The 27,100-nt window shown below is 36.2% G+C and overlaps 1 protein-coding gene across 2 annotated transcripts in view; it reads right to left on the reverse strand.

Annotated features, from left to right (window-relative positions):
• Window positions 1-73: 73 nt before the first annotated feature.
• MAP3K2 (mitogen-activated protein kinase kinase kinase 2) overlaps window positions 74-27,100 on the reverse strand; it is a 55,654-nt gene continuing 28,627 nt past the window's right edge. Inside the window, exons 5-17 of one of the 2 annotated variants that reach the window (XM_034061867.1) lie at window positions 26,958-27,057; window positions 25,025-25,138; window positions 24,295-24,391; window positions 23,247-23,377; window positions 20,426-20,505; window positions 18,726-18,793; window positions 15,778-15,870; window positions 13,473-13,679; window positions 12,619-12,767; window positions 10,755-10,886; window positions 9,314-9,443; window positions 8,058-8,235; window positions 74-6,267 (exon numbers count right to left, since the gene is read on the reverse strand). In XM_034061867.1, coding sequence (XP_033917758.1) covers window positions 6,042-6,267; window positions 8,058-8,235; window positions 9,314-9,443; window positions 10,755-10,886; window positions 12,619-12,767; window positions 13,473-13,679; window positions 15,778-15,870; window positions 18,726-18,793; window positions 20,426-20,505; window positions 23,247-23,377; window positions 24,295-24,391; window positions 25,025-25,138; window positions 26,958-27,057 — 1,705 coding nt within the window. In that variant the 3' untranslated portion in view covers window positions 74-6,041. Of the gene's footprint in view, window positions 6,268-8,057; window positions 8,236-9,313; window positions 9,444-10,754; window positions 10,887-12,618; window positions 12,768-13,472; window positions 13,680-15,777; window positions 15,874-18,725; window positions 18,794-20,425; window positions 20,506-23,246; window positions 23,378-24,294; window positions 24,392-25,024; window positions 25,139-26,957; window positions 27,058-27,100 lie in introns of both variants that reach the window. The other variant, XM_034061866.1, reaches the window with a different exon arrangement.

The raw sequence follows: 27,100 nt of genomic DNA on the forward strand, positions 1-27,100 counted from the left end.
ACTTTGTGTACATACATTACAAACTGTGCCCAGCATTCAACTGAGAGTAAAAACATTTACAGTGAGAAACTGATAGATTAAATAGAGAATTTAATGGCTACATAAAAATGTACATTAGATCAAGAGAAAATTTACAAATTTTTATTCATAGCTTCATGAAAACTAAAAGCCTACGTTCCAATTCATCTAAGTCTCCTCCATGTATTTACAGTGATACTCCATTACACAACTCCTGTGAGGTCTGAGATGACAGACACTAGGCTTTAATAAACTGTTCCAATTTTAGGAGGACACCACCTTTTTACTGATATTAATGAGAAACAAGCACTATGTAACCAACAATCTAATGCCTGTTCGGAAAAGAAAATGCAATCCTTGTTTTTAAATCCACATTACATAACCTCTGGGAGAAAAAGGATCATCTAGTTTTTGGGAGAAAGACATGAAAAACCTCTGGAATATTTCCTAATGACTATGCACTCTGGAGTTACGAGTATCATTTTCTTCTCTCTCTCCAAAAGACCCTGACCTCCAATCCTCATCGGTGGCCTAAATGTAAGGGCTGAATTGTAAGATAAAACTTTAATGTGTTTTTATCCAGTTCCTCTCCCTTTAAAATAAGTTTATAAAAACTAAGACCTCGACAAACAAAGCGTGTCTGCTAGCATCGTGCTCTGAAACATGAGGAAGCTCATTTCCTCCATCCCACTGACCCCTCAAGCACACATCTATGTATATTGCCAGGGAAAACCCAAGGGTTACTTCAGCAAGCAGGAAGCTGCAGCAACCTGGCTTCAAGTGACAGGGCCCTGCTATAAAGCTGTGCATGAACTCGCACCTTATTCAGGAGCTGTTAGTGCCACCACCTATGCAATACTGAAGTTATGCCAACTAGAGAGAACCCATGCAAACCAAGTGGGGGGAATAAAGAGAGAAAGGAGCTCCTTTGGTTCTGATTGAGGATTTATATTCAGAAACCCTGGGTTGGTGGCATTTCTGCCTGCCCCCACTGGTGTGCATTTGTGGCTCCTCCTGAAGACAGCATTGACACCCAGGTAGCTGTGGGTGACATGTTGCCGTAAGGTCAAACAGACTGCTCCCCAGTAGCTCTGACATGTTCTCACTATGGTACCTGGAGCAGCTCGGGTCACAAATCTACTTATCTTTGTGGTGTTCTTTGAACATCCCAAAGCTCAAACCCGGTTGCAAATGTCACCGGGTCTAGTCACCAAGCTTATGCACTACTTTTAAAATGACAATAGTAAGATTAAGAGTTTTAAAAAGAAAACTCTTCATTTTAATGCTGGCATGAATTTTGCACATCAAAACAGCAACTACAAACACCCAGGATCTCTTAAATATGGGCAATGTCTATCACTTTCTACTAGTACCTGCTTTAATCAGCAGTAGCTTTCTGATGGATATACATGTATCTCTAAGTAACAGTACTAATTCATGAAACATCACTTCTGGCTATATGTATATGGGGGTAGAAAAGCTTTGGTAATTGCATGTGATTTTACACTGCAGACTTGTTATTGACACAAGACAGCAAGTTACCAGCAAGAAGAAATGATACTGGCAGTAATACTTCTGCTTTTCCAGAAACACCATAGGGACTTACATTCAAGCACACACATTATGCTCTTCTATATGCGTGACAAAGACTTTCAAGGTTAAAAAAGTAAGAAATCAGTTATAAATAACTGTAGATCTGACCGACTTGCTCAAGCCTCTGAAGCTGCGGTTAGACATTGCTCTGTGTTGTCCCAAAGAATGGCTTGCTGTACTGCACTGTACCTACAGGTGCTACAAGGTCTTCAGTCAAGACAACGGCAGGTTAGATTTACCCAAAAGGCACAGGAAAGAATGTCATGGGCACGGTGGTAACCTCACTGAGAAATCTGGTGATTTGCTAGACACATTGTATCTTGTGTGTTGAAAGTAAACAGCTTTTAATTCAGTACCACATTTACAAATGTACCAACTATAACTCCAAATCTGTTAAGAATGCTGCTGCAATCTCTAAAGTAAGCTCAGTCCAGTACCCAGAGCTAAGAAGCTAAATCTTGCTCTAACAGTATTTCTGTGAGAGCAGAAAACGTCCCTTTTCTGGTATGTGCATCAGTGTACAATCTCCAAACCACAACGACAAAACCTGTGTTAGCACAGGAAGTGCTCAGGAAGTGCTCAAAAAATCACTTTTTAAAGTTCTGAATGTAAACATGTGCCACAGGTTCTAACTAAAGCACACTTCTCAGTGTAGTCAGGCAAATTCTGGTTTGGGTCCTTTGTGAAAAAGTGCCCATATTCTAAGACTCTTTGGTGACACAGAATTGTATGACATATTTCAATATGGTGCTCAAATATGAACAAAATTAAGGCATACAGATAAAAAGGCACCTGCTAAAAAAAGAAAAACCAACAAAAAGACATTTTGTATTGTTATACTGAAAGGACAGATTTAGCAACAAAACAAATTGTAACTCCAAATTTTAAAACTAAAACTCACAAGAAAAAAGACTAGGCCAATTTAACTTTGCAGTTATTGGATCTATACCTTTTTATGTTCCCACACGGATATTTCTATCCTGCAGATTAAAAATACACAACTTGCTCTAACACAACCGAAACTTTCAGTTGCACTTTAACAGGTCTGTTAGTTACACCATTAAGACCATAATAGAGAAGCAGTTTAACTGTTGTTACTTAATACATGCAACAGACAGAATAATAAAATTCTTTGGCCAATAAGTAAGTGTTGAAAATACCCAAACTCACTGAGAACGTCTGTCCTTGACCGAAAGAACTGCTTCATCGTGGCACTTACAGGAAAGCAAAACACCCTGCAATCATATTGTTTTCACCGGCATTTTCTAGTCATTGGATCCAACATTAAGGATAATTCACGATTCTAAAATGCTGGTATCTTTGTTAGTAAGGTACAAGAAGTTGTGAGCAGGGATTTAAACTGGAAGTTTAAATATGCAGTTCCACACACCCTCTCAAGTTCTCTCAGGCTCTAGAACTAGCGTTTGCTCATTATCAGTAGTCAACATAAACGTTCTACAGCCATTGTATACAGAGGTACTACATCAGGTACTGCAGCTTGTTTTACTGCATTACCCCAATAAGGGATGCATACTAAGCTAGCCTTTTGCTAAGAGTCTGATTTAGCTTCATAATTATTTCTAGCGCAAAATATTTATGTTAATATCTATCTAATATACTGTAAATTGCTTAAGTCAGCAGACAAAATCTCCATAGGGTGAAAAAAACAACAGCTCAAGCCTAATCCTGGTTAAATTAATAAAATTTTACTAGAATCACTTTAACTGGCAAATAGCATCTTCATTCAAGAAGCATTCTACGTTGGCAGCTTTCTGATGTGGCAAAGAAATGAAGGAATGCCTTCTGACAATTCTCGTTTTCCTGGCTCCAAAATGCTTACCGTTGTCATGACTGAATGCCATTTTTTCAAAAAGGCACAAAAGCAGCAAACTTGATCATTCAGTAATTAAAAAATCCCAACAAGGAAGTGATATTGCAATACACATGAGCCAGCACTGCCTCACAAAAAGGACACATTATAAGGAAACTAGATTCTGAAAATTGTCAAGCTTCAGAGAGCGCAGTTTCATTTTAGAATATTTAAATGTTATGAATGAATGCGACAGATAAACCTGGTTACATTTTCCCTTTAATGTCCTTTTTGGTAATAGAAAATTTCCTTACCTTTTCAGGTATCACGGTCCAATACTGATTTTTATACACATTTTTCATCTTGGTTTTGGTACCTTTATCTGTTTGAAACCAATCATTTTGATATGATATTTAAATTACCTACATAAACTATTATGCTCTACATCCCTGCTGTCACTAAATTTTGCTTATAAAGCAAAGGTCCTTTGCAGCAGAGTACATAGCAATTCTTCTTGAAAGCTGCTTCCATAGCTTTGATCTACTGACAGAGAAGTGATTAAAAAAAAGTCAGTACAAACTGACTTTCCTTTTTCCTTTCAGTCTTCTAAACCTTCCCTGGCTTGGCTAGTTCTTCCCATGCTCAGAAAACCTTGCACGGTTGTGTACCTTGACTGAGAAAATTCTAAGTGCTGGTCAAATTACTCATATAAACTAAAGGAGCCACTACCCTCAGTCACAGGAGAGACGATGGACTCAAAAGAAGTCATTCTTGCTCCACTACAGGTAAAAGCGATTAGGATAAAGCCATACTCCTGCTTATGCTTCGATAAAAAATTTGGAAGTTAGCAGCATAAATTTGGAAATCTCATGAGTGAGCTACCACAGGAATGGGTAAGCTGTTTCGTCTATCTCCATGCACTTCATAATTCTGATAGTCCTCTAAAGATGCAAAACAGGTAGAGCCTTGTCAGCATGCATATGGCTCACAGTACCAGCCTGCTCTGCCTTCACTAAACAACAAAAGCAAGTAATGAATCATCCAAAACAGTATACAGTATTTCAGTTCTGTAGTCCAACAGTTTATTCCAAATACCCTTTAAATTATCTGTGTTGTGTTCTTCTACAAAGCTATGGGAGTTCAACTTCTCTGTTATGAAGTCAGTCATTCTACACCTGATCAGTACCTGGACTTCTCGATTGAGAAGCAGTATTTCAGAGTTTTACTTTTGTTCTTTTATTATACTCTTTCAGCAATGGAAAAAGTGATAAATGTATGTTTTATGACAGCTGGCAATCCGACAAACACCAATCATCTGGATTATCAGGCTGGAGTAATCACATATGTTATTTAGTTTCTGGCCCTCTTTGCACTTTTGGATTATTTTTCATACAGTCTTTTGTGCTGTGCCTCCTTATTTATATGGATTCAACATCGCTACTTTATTAAAAATGTAAATGGAGTGTTGTCTTTCTCAGTGATTTATTCCTGGTGTTAAAGATGTTTAATTATTTCAGGAATTTCCAACACATCCTAGATGACTGAGCTGTGTTCCTAAAACAGGTTTCTTAGTGCATAATGGGAACAGTTTTGTATTATTCAGGCACTTGATGTTGACATACATTCCATCCTAGCGCCTCTCAACAGCTTTGAAAACATTTCTTATAGTTCATTCTGACTCAAGTAACTCATATACTGCACAAGGATTAGTCACTTCCCCTCCAGCCATTCATAGGATTGTGGAGGAGAACTGATTCTCAACATCACTGTTTTTCCTTATCTAAGATAACGGTCACCCTCCAAGCTTATGCAACAGAGGTTCTCTTTGGCAGATACAGCAGGAGGCATACTCCTAATTATTTACATCCAACAGCTAACCCTTGTCTGTTATGGAAATTTCCCCCTTGCAGTATAGTAGTTCTGAGGAGTCTGGTTCTATAATCTGTTTGCCTATAGTTATTTTCCTATTAAGATAATACAATAGTTCTATACCGAAACCTCAAACTAGTACATCAGTACTGAGTTCTTTTTTATTTTCTTTTGGTCACATAGAAGTACCGATTAGACACACTGGTGTACAAAGAGTTCCAAGTTCTAGCTTCATTATTAACTCTCAGAACTGCGTGTTCCGACTTAAAATGTAAAATCCAGAAACTGATTAAACTCCTAAAATATAATAAGAACTTAGAACTCTCTGCCACAAGTACCTACAATGTAAAGAAGAATCACAGAGAAGTAACCTTCTGTCCTTTAGCTGCATGTCTGTTTTTCCCTGCACCCTGAGTCAGTCAGCGGTGTCAGAAAAAGTCACACAGTTCCTGACTGTCCAAGTATTTGTCTTTTTTTTTCCTCGTTAAATAAGGAACAAATATGTACTAAAGTGCTTTATCTACATGAACCACATCAGTACATCATAGAAACAAAAAGTTCTAGTCCTGGTCGGAGCTGGGGAGAGAAGATTCTCATCTTAGATACAAAATTTAGATTGTTTACAATCTAAGTGAAACAAAGATTCAAGAGAAAAATTCTCTCTTGTCTTTTCTCCTTTTTTTGTAAAAAATAAAAGTGCAGTCAAATAGAAAATAAATGCAGTAGATGCAAGCTGAGTTGAGGCAGGCTGTTAGTGATAGTGTGCAAACGTGTGTCTTAGCAGTTCATCTGCAAATGGTCGCAGCTTGGCCTCGATAAAAATCCGTTTCAGGAAATCCCGAGCATGGTCGGAGACATGAGGTGGTAGCTGGGGGTTGGTGGGCTGAGTGGCAATTTTAAAGATGGCAGCCATTGCTTCGAACTCTGCCCACGGTGGCTTCTCTGTGAGCATTTCTACCACTGTACAACCTACGCTCCTGAAACAGAGGCAGAAGTGAAACAGCAAGTTACAACAGAGTCATGCCCTTTTAGGAAAACAAAGGAATAGCAGAATGCTACTAAAATACCCCAGGTAAGCAGTGTCCACTTAACACTACAGAGCAGCTTCAGTGGAAAATAGCTCTAAAAAACCTGCATGTTTAGCTATATGCTCTATCCTAAAGTTACACACATCACTACCTACATCTTCACTTTATTATTTCACTGGGCAAAAAGCTACTACCTCAGGGAGAGGTAATCAGGCAATCAGGCAATACCAACTGTGTTATGGCACTGCACTATTCAGGGCTCAGCAGGCTGATGCAGGCCACCAGTGCTGCACAACCTGTGTGCCCCAGCTCTTCAGATACCTGCAGGATTTGGATGCATTTGAAAGCTTTCGTTCTCATTAAGGCCTAATGGAAATGCAAAGCAATAGGAATGCTTTGAGTATGCTGTATATATTGCTAGCTCCTTCAAAATGCATGAGTAATGTGCAAACATAACATGGCACTTCAAAAGCTGAAAACCATACTTTAGTGGTACCTTCCTCTGCTAGTTAAGGATACTACAAATAAACTTAAATTGCCAAACAAAATGTTAAGATCCTGAACAATCCTTGCATGCAACACTTACGTTTAAAGGATTTACGAAGGCAGAAAGATACACATGTGGCTAGAAAACTTTTGTTCCCTAAGTCCTGCAAGATCAGCCTCTTCCAATAACAAGCAAATGATACTGCAAAATGGATAGCTGGAATAATTACCCATTTTTCATGAAGTTTTATGTTTTACTAGTATGTTTGCAAGAAGTTTACAGTTAGACAGAGGCACATTTATTTACACAATAGGATTTACTGACTGTCTGAAGGCAAACTTCAGTATTTTTTCTTAGTTTTAGTAAGAATTTTCTCCATCACAAAAACATCTATTAAGCTTGGTACAAATACTTCAGTGTTGAACAAGTCAACTGCCTGAAATCTACAAGGCTGTTCTAATAGTAATTATTCTGCTATACTTGAATAAGTGATCTGAAGTAGGCTAAATTAATTTCCCTGATATTTAAAGTATTGCCATTGGTTGGATAAAATATAGTTCTTTTTTAAACAAAGCATTACTACTACATCTCTGCTGTTGCCTACCCATTATTCTGTGTGTTCACAGATTACCTGCAGTGCAAGGAATCTAATCACTAAAATCATCTGTCCACTGGGCTCAACCTATGTTAGACTATGTCATATTACACAGTGTATCACAAGCATTTGTTTTTTAAAATTACCTTTCCCTCTTAATTCTGAAGTATTTAATAACAACTTAAACCAAAGGTTTTTTTGATAGTTCCTATTTAGATCTGGTAAATTCATTCTTACGTGCTCATTTTTTAAAGGACCTGCATTTAATTTTCTGCCTTGCATCAAAGGTATTTCAATGATGAAATTTCATTACAGGACATTGACTTAACTGGTGCTTCAAAGCTTCCCATGTTGCTTTCACCCAGTACCTCTCCAGGACCCGCAGTCTGGTAATCCTAACTTCATGCATGGTTCAAAGGATTATTTTATGTTGTTTAAATTGATGGGCTAAGAAATTGCCAAACGAAAAATTCCCAAATTTCAGTGTTATACTCTCCAAATATCCTATGACACTAAGTGCTCATACTTGCCACCTTCTTCAGCTCAAACCCCAGCACAAAACACTCCAATTTCAGATAACAAACACCTACACACTCTAAAAAGTGACCATTCTGAAATGACATTATTCAGAAGAGAACCATTTCCTTTTTAACATACCAGATGTCTGCTTTTCTGCCGTACCCTTCTCCACTAATAACTTCTGGACTCATCCAGTATGGAGTTCCTGTGACAGACTTCATTCCTGTGCCAGAGAGACAGATAGTCTGCAGTCGTTTGCTGGCACCAAAGTCACCGAGCTTCACATTGCCTGCTGAATCTCGCAGAATATTTGCTCCTGGAAGGAAGGGAACACAGTGTTACATTCATGAAAGGCACACTAGCATTTCAGTGTGGGAAATGGTAGCCAAAGTTTGGATGCAGTGATACAATGCAAGATCAGCCTAGTATTTCACACCAGAGAATTTACATTCTCTGCTCATTCCTATTACTCTATTCCAAGGTTGAGAAAATAACTGTAAGACACAGCTTTGCATCCTAGGCCATTTCTGGGAAGTACCAGTCACTTCGTAAAGTCTTCCTGACAAAATAAGGAATGTTTTATACAAGGGAAATAAAAAGAAACAGGAAAGAAATCTCACAACTGAAAATGTCTTCATTCTACATTAAAGCAAAACCTCTGGCTGTCTCCTACATTTTTTCAGAACATTTATGCACATAAGCATGTACAAACTGACAATGATAGCTCAACCTTTTTTGGAACACAACACTATTGATAAAAAGCAACAGGAAAACTGTAAAAGTTTTAGGGAATACCACAATATTGTGCTCAATGCACCTATTTGGCACATCACCATCTCTCTACATATTTATAAATTTGCTTATACAAGCCATCTTGTACCTATCTATTTGCAGAAAGTAAAAATGTCTGTTTCCTCAGGTTTACTGTCAGTAAATAGAAGAAGTCTGAGTCATTTGACCAGGCAAGTCACCTCTGCAGTCATTCCTTGTACCAGCTAAGTGTTTGGTAACTTCAATATAATTGATGAAACAAAACCCTGTAAAAATAAGCTTTCAAATCATACTGCTTTCCTCTGCACATTCTATTTACAATGACATCCTTTGGTATGTTCAAAATTATTAATATTAAAATAAAACTAGAAAGAAAGCTATTATGATTGTTTTGCAGACAGACACTACAGAAACATAGCCAGAAGTCTGCTAGACCATCACAAAGATGCTTATATTCTCCCCTTCAGGATATAACAGTGGCAAGAATAAATGATGGAAAGCAACCTTACTGATTTTAAGACAGTATTTTGGCATTTCAAACTTAACACATTTTAGTGCTTCACACAAAACTGCTACAGAATCTGTAGCACAGAGCACTGAACTGTGCAGAGAACTAGCATTACCTTTAATATCCCGATGGACAATCATATTACTGTGCAAATAGTGAACTCCTTCCAAAATCTGCCGCGTATATTTACGAGTCACATTCTCTGTGAGTGCTCCATATGATTTCAGTTGGTCTTTGATGGAACCCTATGGTAAACAAGAAATATAAACCACTAACATTTCTAGAATCACAAATGGGCTGATACTATGGCTGAACTTCAATGAAGTTTATGCCTGAAATGCAGATACCTGAAGTTGCAGTACTTCTCCAGATTGACTTATAAGCACAGATAAAGTTTTATCTCCACCGAGAAAACTACACACTTTGACAAAAAAAACAAAGGCTGGACAGAGAGCTCATATACTGTAATGCTAACCTATTAGCTTTAAAACTGTCAAGCAGCTGAATAGTTCCAGTACAATGCACAGAAAAAGAACAGTATTTTCACTTAAACACCACTCTAATTTTTTGATGGTTAAATGGTGATGCTCAAGTTGAACAGAAGACACACCATTCACTCTGGGTAGTTTATACTCAGTGAAAAAAAAGATTGTCAGAAATACCAAATGCTGGAAGATGGTGCTGTATGTAAAAATTAAAAGGTAAGAAAGCCTTGAATTAAAATAACATGAAATAAAAAATTAATGCTTTTGTAACCATTTTGTGTAACTTGGCTTTGTTACACAGTTACAAGCTGTGTAACAGTCCTCCAAATCTCAGAAAAAATTAACAAGGCTCCTCCTAAAAAACTCCAAAAAAGAAACAAACAAAAAAAAACCCCTCCAACTCACTACCACCACCAACTCACCCCACTGCCACTGTTCTACTGTGGTGTCTCACAGTAAAGTAAATGCTCTAACTTTGCAGAAATAGTGTCTGTGTTTTTATGCAAGCACATTTTATTTAGCTCTGCTTGACTCCACCTGGTGAGAAAATGAAAATCTACAGTCTTCAGACCTAAGTTTCTCAACAAAACAGTAGAAGAATCATTCAGCTGTACCTGAATGCCCCACAGAAAGCAAGCACCAAGATTATTTTCTGTATGCACTTATTCCCACATCCATCTTAGTTTCTTGGTTTAGGTTTGTTTTTTTTTTAAAGTACTTCACATGGTGACTTTGCAACAGCACAAGCTGAGGCACAGCAAGGAGGAACATTAAAATTCAGGAAGATTTGTGAGTTCATTAATGATAACACTGTTTTTCAAAGATGTTGCCAGGCACGCCTCATGCCAAAATCAAATGCAAAGAACTCTTGTACAAACACTCTAACTCTGAAACCCCAAACAAGCAATAATGTTAGCTGCTGCAAGCTCTTGTCAGCACCCATCTTTGGGTACTGTTCTTAACTTGGACATTTCTTTAGTATCTATGTGCACTATTGCAAAAGCTGTCTACTTGGGTGCTTGTCACACTGAGTAGTAACGATGGCTGAAGTGAACAATCTCTCTTGCTTACCCCAGGCATATATTCCATGAATATGGAGAGTGTTCTTTCTGGTGGATCTCTCAAAAAGCCATAATACTGAACAATTCTTTCATGCAGCAGATTTTTCAGCAACTGAATTTCACATTCAAGTGCATTTACTTCCTAAAAGGAAAAAACAGACAAGATTTACCATGTTTGACACAGGAATAGCAATGTTTTGGATTGGTGGGTTTGGGATTTTTTTTTAAGCATGACTGCAGGTTTATGCAAACTAAGAAAAAAAAAAGTCTTGTAGCTTACGTAAAATTTATACATCTTATAGTAAGAAAATACAACTGTTAGATTGAAGGAAATAAAAGCTATGGCTTTTCTATAAACTGACTTTAAGATGATTTTGGTGTTACACCAGTGTTTCTCTGGTTTTGAAGCTACATTTGTTTCAGAGCATAGCAGGTACCACTATGTGCATGAAGTGATCGTTATGCAAAATGTCACAACCCTCCAAGTGGGTACAAAAAAAAAACTTTATACCTTTGTAATGCAATAATTAGCATTAATTCTTGACTTTTCCAGGATGATAGACTATGCTTTAAAAATGCCTTTGAAAACCACTTAGCATTGTGATAATGACATACAACAAAGAACAACATCAATGCATATGGCACTTTCTCTAGAGCTATTCAATATATTAAAACTCTGGCAAACAGAAAGATGTTTGAAATGGCCTGTGTATTAAGATGCTGGAAAAACACTAACCCATGAATACAATCTTGACTGAATTCCAAATTTCACCTCAAGTTTTTTACCAAAACTTACTTTTATCTGTCACAGACTATTACTGATATCCTTGCTCTTCTGAGGTTAGAAGAAAAACATTTTTTGATACCAGAAGGCACATATTACAAAACGTTATGACAACAGAGGTCACAAAACTGCTGCTACAGGACGGACTACAGTATTTTATATTTAACACTTCAAAGCATAATCAGTGTTTCTGCTACATTTTAAAGAAGGAGCAACAACAACAACTAGAATCTACAGCACAAATGATTCTTGTATTTTTTTCATCAATCCTACATCACTAGCAGCAGCAACTATTACTGGTAGCTATTCAATTCTGCAATCATGCTTACACCCATTGTTTCCCTGGCCTTGCTCCCCACAGTGCAGAACGCAGTCCTAATGCAGGAAGTTAGTAATTCTTTTTCCATCCTGTTGAAAGCAGCAAATACAGTTTGGGAAAACAGACACAGAAGATCAGTGCTACTTTAAAATAGCTTCTTTCCTCAAGTGTCCAGTATTTAAAGAAGGACAAGTTTCATTTTATAGCGAAAATAAACTGTCAATGAAACTTCTACTCTTCAAGAAGAAATATAGCAAGTAACAGTAACTTCCCCTTGATGTCCAAGGTTCAAAAAAGCCAAACAAAAAAAAACAAGCAAAAAAGCAATCAACCAATTCCCCCCGAAAGATAAAAATTTCAAACTGTCTGCAAAGCCAAACAAAATATCCTTGAGAATTTATTTTTGGGAACACTTAAATTAGTACAGATTTTTCTGCTTCTAAGTGGAACTGGTTCCAATTCCTGTACGTATACATAATTACCTATTTCAGAGCACACTTGATAATAATTGTTTAGTTCTAAAGGCTGAGACTACACCAAATTAAGATATGTATGTTTACTGAAAACGAAAACAAGAAAATGGGATGCAACATTAAAATCAGCTAACAGAACTAATTCTTTAAAGTACATACAAAACAGGATTACTGACAAGGACATGAAAACACATCATGTTTTAAAACATCAAGCTGTTCAAGAAAAGTAACATCAATCTAGTTTAGAACACACCACTTCAGCAGAAGCTCTTCGCAAACTCTCTTTGGTATTGCTTACCTTGCTGGTTTCTGGACTATCAGGATCAAACTGAACCTGTTTAACAGCCAGTTCTCTTCCGGTATCAGCATCATAACACAGATATACTCTGCCAAATGCGCCTTGACCCAGCAGCTTACCAAGTCTCCAGTTAGTTGGAGCTCGTGGTGCTGAAAATATAAGTATGTTTTTTTTTTCAAATGAGCCTGTTATTCAGCTGATCGAGAAAAACTGGAATACACAGAAAATAGTTTTTAAAAGACTACATTTTCAACAACAGAAACCACGTGTCCTAAAACTTCCCAATTAAGTTAAAGATCAATAAAACTTCCTGTAAGATGGAAAACACAAGCTACTTAAATTTAGTCACAAAATATCTTGTGGCAGAGATAGACATACTTAGAAAAGCATGTTAAATAACTTGTAACAATTTAAAAAGAATTGAGGCATGATTAAATTGTACCAGCTACTGAAGTCATCACAAAGTAAATTTGCTTCTGAAATGCCACCACAGGTATAAACCAGTACCACTTAAGACCTACAGTTTATCAGAAGACATGAACAACATCTGCAAAAATGAATAGTAACTACAATCTAGATAAGCCTTCTCAGGTCCTCAAGAGTCTAACAAATCATCAGAAATGTTTTACAGTGTTTTGTTATTACAGATGCAATTTCCATGTGAAAATCTGCATGAAAGTTGGCACAGTAAATAATGAAAAAAACTGCTGAGCATACAGTCTTGACTTTTTCCCTATTAGAGAGGCAAAAACATTATTCAATTACACATATTTTGATGATACACTTAGTTTTGCATTATATATTTGAAAGGTAAGAGAGCTTTACAGTGGAGTTCACAAAATGCTTTAACTTACAGCGACTGGGCGGGCTGATGTCCATGACTGACAAGGTAGGATTGTCTATGTCACTTCCTCTCCTCCTCATTCGATTATCTTCATATTCTGGTGTAAAGACACTGCTTCCGCTACTGGTGCTCAGTGAGTGATCAGTGGGACTGAAACTAACTGGTGATCGGAAGCTATTCCCCTGAGTCCTTCTGGCTCTTGGAAAAGTTTTACGACCTTCAATGATATACAAAGAATACTAATATTACACTACAAAAACCACTGCTACGCAATATGTGTGTGCAATATTTTATGAATTCCACATAATGTAGTTCAGATATTCTGCAGCATATTATATTAAACAGGGGAAGTTTAAGTTAGATATAAGGAGGAAGTTCTTTACTGTGAGGGTGGTGAGGCACCGGAATGGGTTGCCCAATGAAGTGATAAATGCTCCATCCCTAACAGTGTTCAAGGCCAGGATAGATGGAGTCTTGGGTGATGCGGTTTAGTGTGAGGTGTCCCTGCACATGACAGGGGGTTCAAACTGGATGATCTTAAGGTACTTTCCAACCCTAACTATTCTATGATTCTATGATGTAATGATCATGAAATTTACTGGTTTAACTGTCCACCTAGCCAAAAACAAACGTTCACCACAGATGTATCTAAGAATTAGACTGAAACAAGAACTGGTTTACATTTAAGTGACTGAAATTAGGACCAAATTCTGGAACTGTTCTGAAACATGATCAATGTGCTTCATAAACCAAGAGGGCTGTGAGAGGAAAAAGGAACATGCCCTGCCTCTACTTCTATTGCTCTATAAAGACATAAAACTTTCTTGATAAATTGGAGAGAGAGATATTTATTTACATTCCAGTGGTGCCCAGGCTGGCATCCTCATCCTGTAAGCTAGAAAGAACTGAATGCAGAGAAAGACCTACACATGGATCAACAGGAAGACCATACATATATATATGTATAGAAATCACAAATTCAGAGATAGTTACAGCATTAGAACAAAACAAAACAAAAAAAGGGGGGTTGGGGGCATTGACCTTCTAAAATTATAATTACAACCAGATAACTAACACAATTCATGTTAATATAGTTGGATAACACTAACAGTTTTAGGTGAGCATGGCCTGATGAAGTTTCATCCTACAGAACTCAAAAATAGCTGAAGTAGTCTCTCTGATTCATTAGGTATTACATTGGAGAAGATGTTCCCAGGGGAACTGAAGAAGGCAGATAAAATACCTTTAAAATATAGATGCAGACTTATATACTAGTCTGGCCGATTTAAATTCCAAGAAAGATATGCAAACAAATTAAGCAGTTTTACAAACCACTGAGAAAATATGGTGATAAACCAGCCATAATTCGTTTGTCATATGTAGCTAATCCAATTTCCCCATTTCACTGGGACATTCTCATAAGCTTTGCATAGACCAGTTTACTATGTAGTGTATATCCAAGACATTCAGAGCAGTTATCAGTTATTTTTCAGAGAGGAAGACAATTCAAGTGGACACCCACAGCAGTTTACCTTCAGTCCACTTCCATATGCTATTTTAACTGATGATGTATATAAGATGAACACAATACATTGAAATATTGCAGATGACATCAAGTGAGGTGTGGCTGGAAGTCTACTTAAAGATAAAAATCAAAATTCATGATGATGTTAGTAAGTTGGAGATGATTCAGAAATCCACAAGATGAAATTCAGTAAGGCAGTACAACACAGATAAAAAGAGAAATGAAATAGAGAAACCACAAAGCATAAAGTAATTGGTTGGTTAAAAGTCATGTAGAAAAGGAAAAGGAACAAAATAAAAGGATATAGGAGCTATAATGGACTAGAGACTGAACAGCAGTCAGTATGGTGACTATGAAAAAAAGTATCATTCTGGAATGTAATAACATAACTGTTACATACTGAGTTATATCCTATGTTATACATAAACTGGCCATGAGAAAAGCCTCAGCTACAGCAGTCTACCAGGTTTTGGCCACTACAATAGTAGAGAAGGGGAAGGGCTGTGTGCCACAAAGGTCAAAAGCTTATACTGGATGACTTGTTCTCTATCTTTGGGCATGCACATTTTGATAGCTGTGCGTGACTCATGAATTCTGTAATCTGTAACCTTACCAGAGGTTAAGTCTGCTCAGGAACTCTATCAGTCATTAGAATTTGAGCAAGTGAGTTTGGGGAAAGAACTAATCTTTAATTTCTCCAACTTTTTCATGCATTAAGATTTTACAATCTTAGGAGATTAAGAGAGAAAACAGATTAACAAATTAGAACTCGGACAATATTCACACTTACCATCATTGTAGTCTTGCTGATTATATGAAATATGGTATCTTCGGGGATAAGTCCCCCCCTTTCCAAATTTCTCAAATATTGGAATATCATACTCTACTAGAAAATAAAAAGATACATTTCAAAATTTTAAATGTGACAAAAGCATGTTAAATTAATTAGTTTGGTGTTATAAACTAAAACATGGTGGAACATATGAGAGGATATGTTTCAAGTTAAGAATCAGAAAAAAAATATTGCAGAACAAAAGCCACAAATCTAAAAAAATCATAAGAATTATAATGACATTCAGCCAAAAGTTCTAAAGGATCAAGAATACAATAGATCAAGTGGTTTCTAACCTCTTGCTTGAAAGAATTCAGAGGACTGCAGCATGCCTAATTGCTCTGGTTTCAAAAACAGTTTCTAGAGGAAAATTGGTAGAAGCCATTACAATGAATAAAATTTGAATATGCATAAACATGAATAATTGGTGAGAGAGTCAACAAAGTTTGAATTACGAAAAAGCACTCAATAGGTCCTCTTTAAAAAAAATATTGAAAGAGAAAAATATTCTGAAGATGGAGGGTAAAGTCCCTCATGCATATATAACTGGTTTGAAGATAAGCCCGAAAAATGGGAGTGAATTGTCAACAGTTCTATTGGAACTGTTCCACAAGAATCTTGGCTACAATTCACACTATTTAATTATACATCAATTCTCTGGACAGAACAACGAATACTAAGGTGTATTTGGAGCCAAACAGAAGAATTACAGAAAGCCCTTAAGAGTCTATGTGACTTGATGTTAAAATGGCAGATGAAATTCAATGTAGGCTAGTATAAAGGGGATTTTTTTTTTTTTGTGATAGAGTTACAATAAAGCAGCTGCTGAATTCCCTGTACTGGCTAAGAAGCAAATTAAATGCTATAAATCATTAAGATATACTGAATGAAGTTTTGGTCTACTCCATTTTAAAGGATTTAGTAAAACTGGAAAAGATTTAGAAGTACAGAGATGATCAAAGATACAAAATTCCTGCTCCATAAAAAATGTTGGCTTCTATAGACTAGAAAAGAAGACAAAGTCTATTATAAAAAAATCACAAGGGGCATACTTCTTCATAAAACGCAGTAAGTTGCACAACTTCTTGTCACAAAATACTGTTGAGACTGAAGAAGTTTATACAAGTTAAAACAGAGACCTGAAAAATATGTGCAAAGGAAAAAAAAAAATCCATCAAATCACAGTAAGAGTATCTTGCATTTACAGGACCCTTAAGCTACACATGACCAGGAATATATTCTGAGGAACAACACACTTTTCTACAGAAACCTGGTAATGGCTGTGGCAGGAGGAAGGACTAGGCCAGATGCACATTTTTCCTGACTCTATATACTATTCTGCTTTTGTTTCACATCAAATCATGAGAATTAATGAGCACTATCTATCCCATTGTTAACATATCAGATTATCTCATAAGAAAAGTAACTGTAATAAAGACAAATAAACTAGATTAACAAAGGCAAACTAATTTGACATTATTAGCTTTATTGGTATTTATTTCTGCCATCTAAATGCCTTTTTTACACGGTTTCGCTTTTATTTTCATTTAAAAGTGGTGCAATCTGTTAAGCATGCTAGAATCCTTAAAAGAATCACCAAGTTACCTGGATAAAGCTTCATAAACAAAATATGAAGACAACAGAGTACACAATGGATCAAACTCCACAACACACCCCAGATTTATTGGAAGCTAATTACTGTTCAACAGCAAAATTCTGTAGCAAAGCATGTCCATAAGAGACACTTCACAGCACTTTTGGGGTTACCCATTGCACTTCATATCCTGAACCATGCATAACAACTTGGACTTGAGCCAGAGTATAATATGAAAACAGTATTAGTAGCGATGATTAATTTACAGGCACAGCACACAGTTCTCCATCCTTTCATTTTGCAATGCTTTCAATTACAGAAGTCATGAACACTTTAAAGTGAGACTCATTTCACACATGAGAAAATTAATACTCCATGTACTGGTTTTGGCTGGATAGTTTTCTTTTTAGTATATTATATGGTGCTATGTTTTGGATATCTGGCCAAATCAGCACTGATAACAGAGATATTTTAGTTATTGCTGAACCATGTTTACACAGCATCAAGGCTTTTTTTGTTTGCTTCTCACACCACCCCACCAGTGAGCAGGCTTGGGGTGCACAAGAAGTTGGGAAGGGACAACTGAGATAGCTGACCCCAACTGAGCCAAGGGATATTCCATACCACACGAGGTTGTGCTCAGCAATAAAAGCTGGGAGAAAGAAGCAGGAAGGGGGATGCTCAGTCATGGTGTTTGCCTTCCCAAGCAACCATTAGGTGTAATGAAGTCCTGCTTCCCTGGAAATGGCTAAACATCTGCCTGTCAATGGGAAATGGTGAATGAATTCTTTGTTTTGTTTTGCTTGCATGCACAGCTTTTGCTTTCCCTATTAAGTTGCCTTTATCTAAATCTGTAAGTTTTCTCACTTTTAACCTTTCAATTCTCTCTCCCATCCCACTGTGGGAGAGTGAGCACGCAGCTCAGTGGTGTTCAGCTCCCTACTGGAGCTAAACCACAACACTTTAAAATTAAGTAAGTTAACCAAGGTTATGTGCCAACTTCGACATGGATATTACAGTCCAGTTTAACAACTGTTGTGTGCCCCACTGCATCATTTGTTCTATTCAGAGAAGCACACAGTTAATACTTTGCACACTAACAATGGTATTACACATAATCTGGAAAAAAAAAATTGGAAAATATTATATTTCATCATATATTTTACTGTGTGTGCTGGGACTGAATGTTGTGACTTTGTTTTCTGCTACCATATTAAGTTTTTGTAATACAATACTTAGTTTGAACTTCCCTTCTAAGCCCTTATTCAAGAAGAATTAATTCTGGATAGTATATTGAGTGATTTTTGCCTACCTGAGAATTCCTGGTGATTATCTGGATAGCTCTGTGCTCTTGGCATCCGAGATTTGGGATAGTTGTCTCTGGAAGAGTAAAAACACACAGTATCTAAAAAAAATGTTAATCTGGTGCTTAATTTTAGCTTACTGTTTCAAAATTCTGTACTACTGATGAAAAATTACTGCTATACAAGTTACTGCACTGGTTTACAAATGTGGAACCCAATTTTGAGAATCAAATATAATAGGTATCAATAATTCAAGATCACTAACAATGGAAAAGCTTGCTTGATGAGCATAATGTAGTAAGAAAGCAACAGACTGTTAATGAGCAATGGTATTAGTAAAAACATGAATTATCATAAGTCAAGCCACAAAGGAGCACTGTTGTGTTTAACACCTTTATGGCTAAACGCGAAGTTTTATAGCCTGGTAAAATGTCTTACATAGCCTGCAAAAACTCCTGAGGAAATTTAATCAAAGAAATGTAGAACCTTTTAAAGTCTCAAAATAGTTCCTTTTCTCTCCTTGGAAGTCATAGGATTAAGAGAGTAATTTTATTGAGCTATAGAATGATGAAGTATTTTTTGGTTCTTATACGACCATATAGTTTCTTACCTACAGCTGGTACGTAACTCCCAGCCACCAAAAGGAATGGATGGGACTGCCAGTCAGAGCAACCAATTACAGTATATTTCCATAAATATACCAAAATAATGTCCTCTTTTTTCTGGCAAGAATTTCTCTAATGGGTAACAGAAGCTAAATGAAGACACAAAACCTACATCTTTGTAGGAAATATTTGAATAAAAAAAAAAGAAGGAAAACAAATTAAGTAGAGGTGACAAAGTAAATAAACAACAAAAAGAAGTTTTGGAGAAACAGGAGTTGAATTAAAATGGTTTTGTTTCACCTTCTTGCATTCACCTTACCCCACAGAACCCCAAACATTTGGCAATTTGGTAGAATTTCTATGCTGTGTAGCTACATCAAACACTCTGTGTGTATAACCTATCACATTCTAATCACAAAATACCTTTTGCACGTATTTTTCTCTTACTTGCAAAACAGAGACTTGTTGTTTAACTCGAAAATTTATTAGATCAAACAGATTTGTGTCCTCAGATCACATATCCTCAAGTGAAATGTTACTATGCAATACTATAGCTCTAATTGCCATAGGTAATGACTTCCAAGTTTTTATCTATCTATTAAATATTTAATTAGCAGTATTATTTGTATAGCAGTTCCAAATAAAAAGGAGCAAATGTGCACAACATAAGACCCGATTATTATTTGTCTGACCAACCATAAGTCAAACAGGAGTACGTTTTGTTTGGCTCATCTAGTGGCTGAGAAACTGTGGATAGTACCTAAGAAATGAAAGTCTGATGGGGTGGCTCACTGCTGTGGAATATAATTCACATACATACAAGACAGGCAAAATTTAATAAAAACCTTCAGTACATTTTTGTAGGATTTGAAGTCTAAATTTCTGTGTTTGAAATACAAATTATTAAAAAAAATAAATAATTCTATTTTCCATGTATTAGTAAGCAATTAAGTTTCACTAAGCTTTTATCAATGTTCTATACCTTGCAGAGGAGTTTCTGGAAGAAGTTCAGTAAAAGCTGTCACTGGAGAGTTATTACATGTTACAACAGATACATTATGCAACCTAATAAAGATAAAATAATGAATGGAAGTAACTTTTACCCATCTAAAGGACTGTCAAGTGAGGGACAGCTTCCTGAGCCAGAGTTTTCAGGACTGCTCAAAGACAGTGGATCCAGCATCTAATAAATAACAAACAGAGAAAGACCAGCAAGTTCAAGTTGTTTGCATCTGGGTTGGGTTTGTTGTTTTTGTTTGGTTGGTTGGTTTTAAATTAAGGTTTTTGCCTTGAAACACTTAAAGCAGAAAAATTTATTAATAAAGTTAACTGCCATAGTTGAACCTGCATTGCATTTTGCAATCCTGAAAGGACTCTTTCATTTTTTCTCACTTCTAACTAAAATTTAGTTAAGGTATTTCATCTTCTATCATGCTTTGTACATAACTTGTACTGCTACATTCTTCCTGAACACACCACTCTCTTAATATTATGGCAACATCTGCATGAGGGTAGCTAAACAGAGTAACAAAAGTAAGTCCTCTAAAGGATAAAAAGCTGAGACTATTAAAAAAAATGTCAAAGAAAAAAAAATCTCAAACATGTCAGATTGTGAGCTTACAATTTAGATAGTTTCTGTAATGGCTCAAACTTTGCCAACTAGGAGTCACAAAAAACAGCTGAAATCAAATACTCTAAAATGCTGTTAAACATTTATCTCTAGTTAGGACTCCAACTGAGTTACTTTTAAATAGAACTGAAGAGAAAATTGAAGGAGAAAGAGGAAGAATTCATAAAATATATAAACACTCTCCCTTTTCCAAATAAACTAAACTTTCATGTGAAACTGGAGCTTACAAAAACACCAAAGACAGATTATTTCCCTCCCAAACACTTCTGATGACCTAGTAATCAATGTTCATGAGCTGTATGAAATCTGCCAGGTATCAGTCTGAAGAAACCAAACCTATCTAGGCCAGATCCATTACATAATGAAAACAAAACTTGGCTTCTTAAACTCTAATCCAGAGAAAAAGAAACTGATTATCAAGAACATACTCTTGTTTACCAGCCATTTCTATGGCTGACATCTACTTTACCTCACACTAAACATGCGAAGTTTAATGACAGACAAACATCACTCACTCCCTTCTCTTTTGCAGTAAAGCAATCCGAAATGTTTCACAGATTGATTTTTCAGAAGTAAAAATAGAATCTAAATTTTGAATTACTGAATGTTACAATTTTACCAGACTGCTTTTCAAAAACAGAGAGGAAAGCTCGTCTGTTGTCTTAAAATGAGTTGCTTCCTAAAATAAATTTTCCTTTGGTCTATTATATAAGATCTATTATTTTCTTGAATTGGACACCGGTCTTTTGCTGTAAATTGAATAGTTACCCTCCAATTTTTATGGTCTGTGCTGCATCTTAAAGGTCCTGGGCACATATTCTGCCAAGCACCAATCAAGGACTTATTAACAATGCAATATGTTCCAACTAGCAGGCAATGACCCACTTTAACCCATCATCTCTTCTGCAGAGAAAGCATGGGGTCTGCTGTCAGAATGTGAATAGCTGTGCTCATGCAGATGAACAGGAAAGCAGAGCAAAGCCCTCCACTCACAAATTCCCTTCTTGTCTTTGTAAGGCAGGCTGTGATAGATGAGGACAGCATGGTCAACAATTGCCAATGTGATTTTGCAACTTAGAGGAAAGGAAGCAAACCGAAGTTGTGAGTTCCTAACACCCCAATCTGGCCCTTGAGGCTGCTTAGGTTGAACTATCCTGGCTTCCTATGAAAGTAAAAATTCCTGTATTTAAATCCTGATGACAGGTTACACAGGCATGCATACATGCCAGGCTGTAACCTTGAATATTCTAGAGTAAAAGAACAACCTGGGCCGCAGAGATCATCTGTCTGTCTGACCAGTGACCAAAAACTACTTTGCCCAGGCCATAAGCAATCATTCCACTGAATGATCTGGGCTGGATCTCACCACATGGATATGATAATGAATAGCAACCTGGTCTAGAAATTAAGAGATTCAGTCTCTATTCCCAGCTCAGTCATTAAAATTGTGCAACAAATTGCACAATCTCACTCCCTCTATTTTTATTCTATCATCTGTGTCTCATTTAGTCAGCTCATAAAAACCATTGCCTGTTGCCATTTGTGAATACAGTGCCAATGTCAACAAGAACTTGATGTGATTTGGGTATGCAGCATTATTTTTTCTTCCTCCTTAAATAACTCTTTCTCTATTGCCAGTTCTGTGAGCCATTGCATTCCTCCATCTTTTCCTGCTGTTTTTAAGGGCAATTTTGATTCTCAGAGAGCATTTTATTCATGCTAAGTGGGCTGATGAATCCCACACCAATAATGCAGGTGAGTAAGAACAAAACAGCATGCAGTGATCCTCACACATTTCCACGACTGTGGAAATTATTTCGAAAGTTATTGGTACCAGACCCATCTCCATCCCTTTGCCTCTACACCAACAGAGTATCAGCCAAGCCCAAATAATCCTAACAGATCCAAACTCTTCTTTAAAAACTCTTTTAATCACCTGGGAAAGTTGTAAAACTTGTCTTGCTTACAGACACTTCTCATTAAAATAAAGGGGGTTGTGTTTTCTAATATAGACATCTCTTGCTGTAATTTATATCATTACCTCACTGAACTATCATGGAAATGAAGAATATTACCTTTCTCCTTGTAGGAACATATTTAAATAATTAAAGAGACTTACAGAGTTTAAAACAGGTTTTACAAGACTAAACCATAACTATTTTAAACTTTTCTCACAGATTATGTTCTACGGTTGTGACTTCTTGGCTGTTTTTTTCCAGCTATTCCATACCCTTCTTGAATAGCAGTATTTAATAGATCAACCTAACAAAAACTTTAATAAATCACACACGCACCTGATCCATACTTTCAGGAATGAATTCACCCTCACTATTGATACTGGTGAAGGACCCATTTCGGGCCACCTGATGCAGCTCATCTGGAATGTATCCTGGGGGAGGCGAACTCCTGTCACGAGTATTAGAACCTTTTGAAAGAAAAGGGCTAGTTAGAGTCTCTTCAATAACCCAGAACCCAGGGGCTTTATTCAAATGCTTCATAGACACTGAGCCTGCCTGGCTCACTGCTTGCTTTAGAAATTTTCCAAATGTCTATGCAATACTTATATATAGCATTTAAAAACTGTAATCCAGGAATTATGAAAAGTATGGAGCAGGGTTGCCTTAACAGCTTTAAAAAGAATATTGGTTCTATAGTAACAGAGATACATAATTTCTCTCCACATCTAGCTGTATGCATTTCTTCTTTTGAAACAAAGTAAAGATCCAAACCCTTTCACCCATGTCAACTCGTTCCTTGCAGGTCTTGAGAATTTCAATTTTAACTTGCAGAATATTAGGTCTGCAAGAATATGAATACTTCTATTCATAATAGCTGCATAACAAACCGTCTGAAAATTATTCATTAAACTCTCCAGTTTTATAATTAAATTTGGAAGTTAATATCACACCAAATTTTAAACATGTATAAACAAAAAGGTTATATCAATGCCAAAAGTATATTAAAAAGTGTTCACACATTAAGATGAAAAACATACATGTCCTAAATTGAGCAAAGAAATTCATTGCCATATAAAATAACAGTCGTTTTTTTTTTCAGTAACGCATTCCTGTTCCTGAAAATAAAAGGGAGTACTAACACCAACTTTTTAGGATACCCATCAGTTATCTTAAATAATTCTACATAGATTAATTTCCTTGGGATAAATATATATATATGTAAAACACCTTTGACTAAAAACTGAAAATCCACCTCCCCAAGTACAATTCTATATAAGAGTCACTGAGAAATTCAAATAGTTTGTGTTGATAGCAAGATCTTAATAAAGAGACTATTACAAAAGGAAAGGTTTTACAATTAAAGATACTGAAATATGTAGCTTACCTATTACAGACAATCGCCTTTTTCTGTCTGTCACAAATACCGTATTGTCTAAATCTTCCAGTGATGGCAAGGGTTCAACATTATTTACACTGGGTGACTGAAAATGCATACATATTATAAGCTGCAGCTATTACTTCATACTCCTAGCAATGAAAATACTTCAACTTTACAGTCTTTGTGCAGCATATTCCTTTTTTTCAACAATCAAAAAGCAGCTTGCCAATTTATATAAAAATTAATCTTTAATAGCTCATTCTTAATATTTAAAAATCATTTTCACAATGTACTCGCATACAAGTCCTATCAATATCATGGCCATGACGTGTTAGATATTACCAAATTAACTCAGTATTTAGCCCATAGTCCACTACTACTGTTTGCTACAACAAACATTTGACTTGCCACAAAGGAGTGTCAACAACACAGGATTTAAGGAACAGTTTCAAATAACTACAATTACTTAAATTCTATGTGCTTCTCAAACTTGTATCACATCATCATCCTATTAAGGAACACTTTTCTAACTATGTAGGAAAGGCAAACAAAGGGAGAGGAATAGGATCTAGGAAAAAGTTAAAACCGAGTCAATACAAAACACTAAGATACCTGAAGTGCACTGAAGAAGCAATCAGTAATATTTTCAATTAGAAAAATGTAATCTTGAAGAAAAAAATACAAACTATACTTCAATATGAAAACTGAGGAAAAAGACATTTAGCACAACTCATACCTGTGTATTTCCATGTATTACAAGCAGTATCTTGAGACTCTTCATATGAACACTACGGTCAAGCAGTTCAACAGCTTTGTCCAGGTCATCCTGCGTGGTTAATGGAATTACAAGCTACAAAAATGGGAAAAAAAACCCAAAAAGTCTTAAACAAGGATACAAGAAAAAAAACCCAGGAAGTCAAGTGTGGAGAAACTAAAAAACTGATGCTATCTTTCATTCAAAAGAACTTGAAAGGAAAATGTATTAAATGATGCCCCAAGTTAGCACAAAATACCTGAAGTTTAACCTTACCTCTTTCTTCTGATGCCTTCAATAGTACAGCATGGTGGACCATTTACAATGAAAGAACAACCATTTTGCATATGCACAACTTAATATCCTACAACTTTCACAGAAACATGTGCAACAGTGTCAATGTATTTGCCATTGCCTAAATTAATGTAAGTCTAAAATAAAGAAAGATCCATTTTGCAGAGCATAAAGTACATTTTTGTATCTCACAGTATTCCAACTATACAGGTTTGAAGTTGCATCACTAAAAACTTCTCCATTTAAAAAAAAAACAGTTTTTAAGGAATTCTATCAGGCATGATGTGATTCACATGGGACAACTGTCGTCCTCGCAAGAATCTTACTTGGATCTAATTAATTAGAATTAATTTGGCATACATGTATCTTTAGAATAGAAAATGTTACGCTATTAAAGCACACTTGAGTTCTGTAGCAATTAAAATTTGGCTTATGTTTCAGAGTGAAAGCTATAATTTCTGCTTGTTGGAACAAAAGAACAAGGCAATGTAGCTTTAAAAAATGTATTCTACTTGTAATAGTCTCAATGTTGCTCAAACACGACATCAATTGAAATACAGTATTTTTATACAAAAAAGAAATAGGAATGGAGGATGGCCTTCATAACATGCATACACTCTTCAATTTAAGTTGCAGTTTTAATGCTAATGACAGGTAATTAGCATCACATTTCTGAAAGGTTATAGGATTATTTGCCAACTAGTGTAGAAGCTGACAAGCAGAAAACCTGCTCAAATGCTTCAAAACCTGGCAGAGGAAGGAACTGAGGTTGAAGTATCATGAATGGCCTTTTCTTCTGACCAACCTAATCTCCAAAAGCCTTCTGCTGGAATGCTTCATTTTGAGCATCAGTTTCACAGAAGTGCCTGGTAAGGTACCAAGTAACCAACAAACAGCAATTACAGGCATTTTCTTCTGCAAAGATACAGATTAGACGCAGCAATTATGTTTTGCACAATTAAGCACACATAATCCTCCATGTAATTTGCTGACTCAATTCAAAAACCAGAAGTAACTCCTAAGAATGGATCCTGCATCTGCAAATGTATTTCCCATTACTGATTCCATCTCTACTTCTAAAGAAAAGCTGGAAGTAATATTGATCAGGCATAAGTGGCTTGATGTCACTGGAACTGCTGCCAAAAAATATTTGTGAACCAGCTACTTTAAGAGGAGCAACAATTAAGCCTAGTTCTCCAATCTACACATTACTAAATGCAGCATTCTAGCAATTACTGAACAAGATTAAACTTTAAAGAAAAAAAGAAAAAACAACTGTACAAGAAAGGATAAATGTTATTTAAAATTTACAAACATGACAAAGCTCAAAGCAATAAAGACTCTTCCAAAGTGATAAAAGAGGACTGTGGCAGAGCAGGAAGACAATTTATCCATTCCCAATCAAGTCTGAGACGTAATTCACTAAGATATGACTCTCCTCATAAAACACTTCATGCATCTCCTGTTCATCCTAATTTAGACAAGCCTTACATATTTGAGAACACACACATTAGGAATATGGGTTTTTGTCATGGGAGTGGTTCTCACTGCTTATGAGAGGAAATTTCGGCCTTAAAATAATCAATGTACAAGTTGCTGAGAATTTACAAGACACTATTACCTCATTATTGCTGTAATGTAAATCCATAGTCTGTCCAAAAGCAACTTTAGCTTTAGCTGCAAGATCTTCAAGTTTAACAGGCCGTGGTAATTGCAGGATCCTGAAACACAATTCAAGTTGTAAAGAATTTTTGTCTGTTACTT

This window comes from Melopsittacus undulatus, chromosome 4 (genome assembly GCF_012275295.1).
Source record: "Melopsittacus undulatus isolate bMelUnd1 chromosome 4, bMelUnd1.mat.Z, whole genome shotgun sequence".
In the NCBI taxonomy this organism is placed as follows: Eukaryota; Metazoa; Chordata; class Aves; order Psittaciformes; family Psittaculidae; genus Melopsittacus; species Melopsittacus undulatus.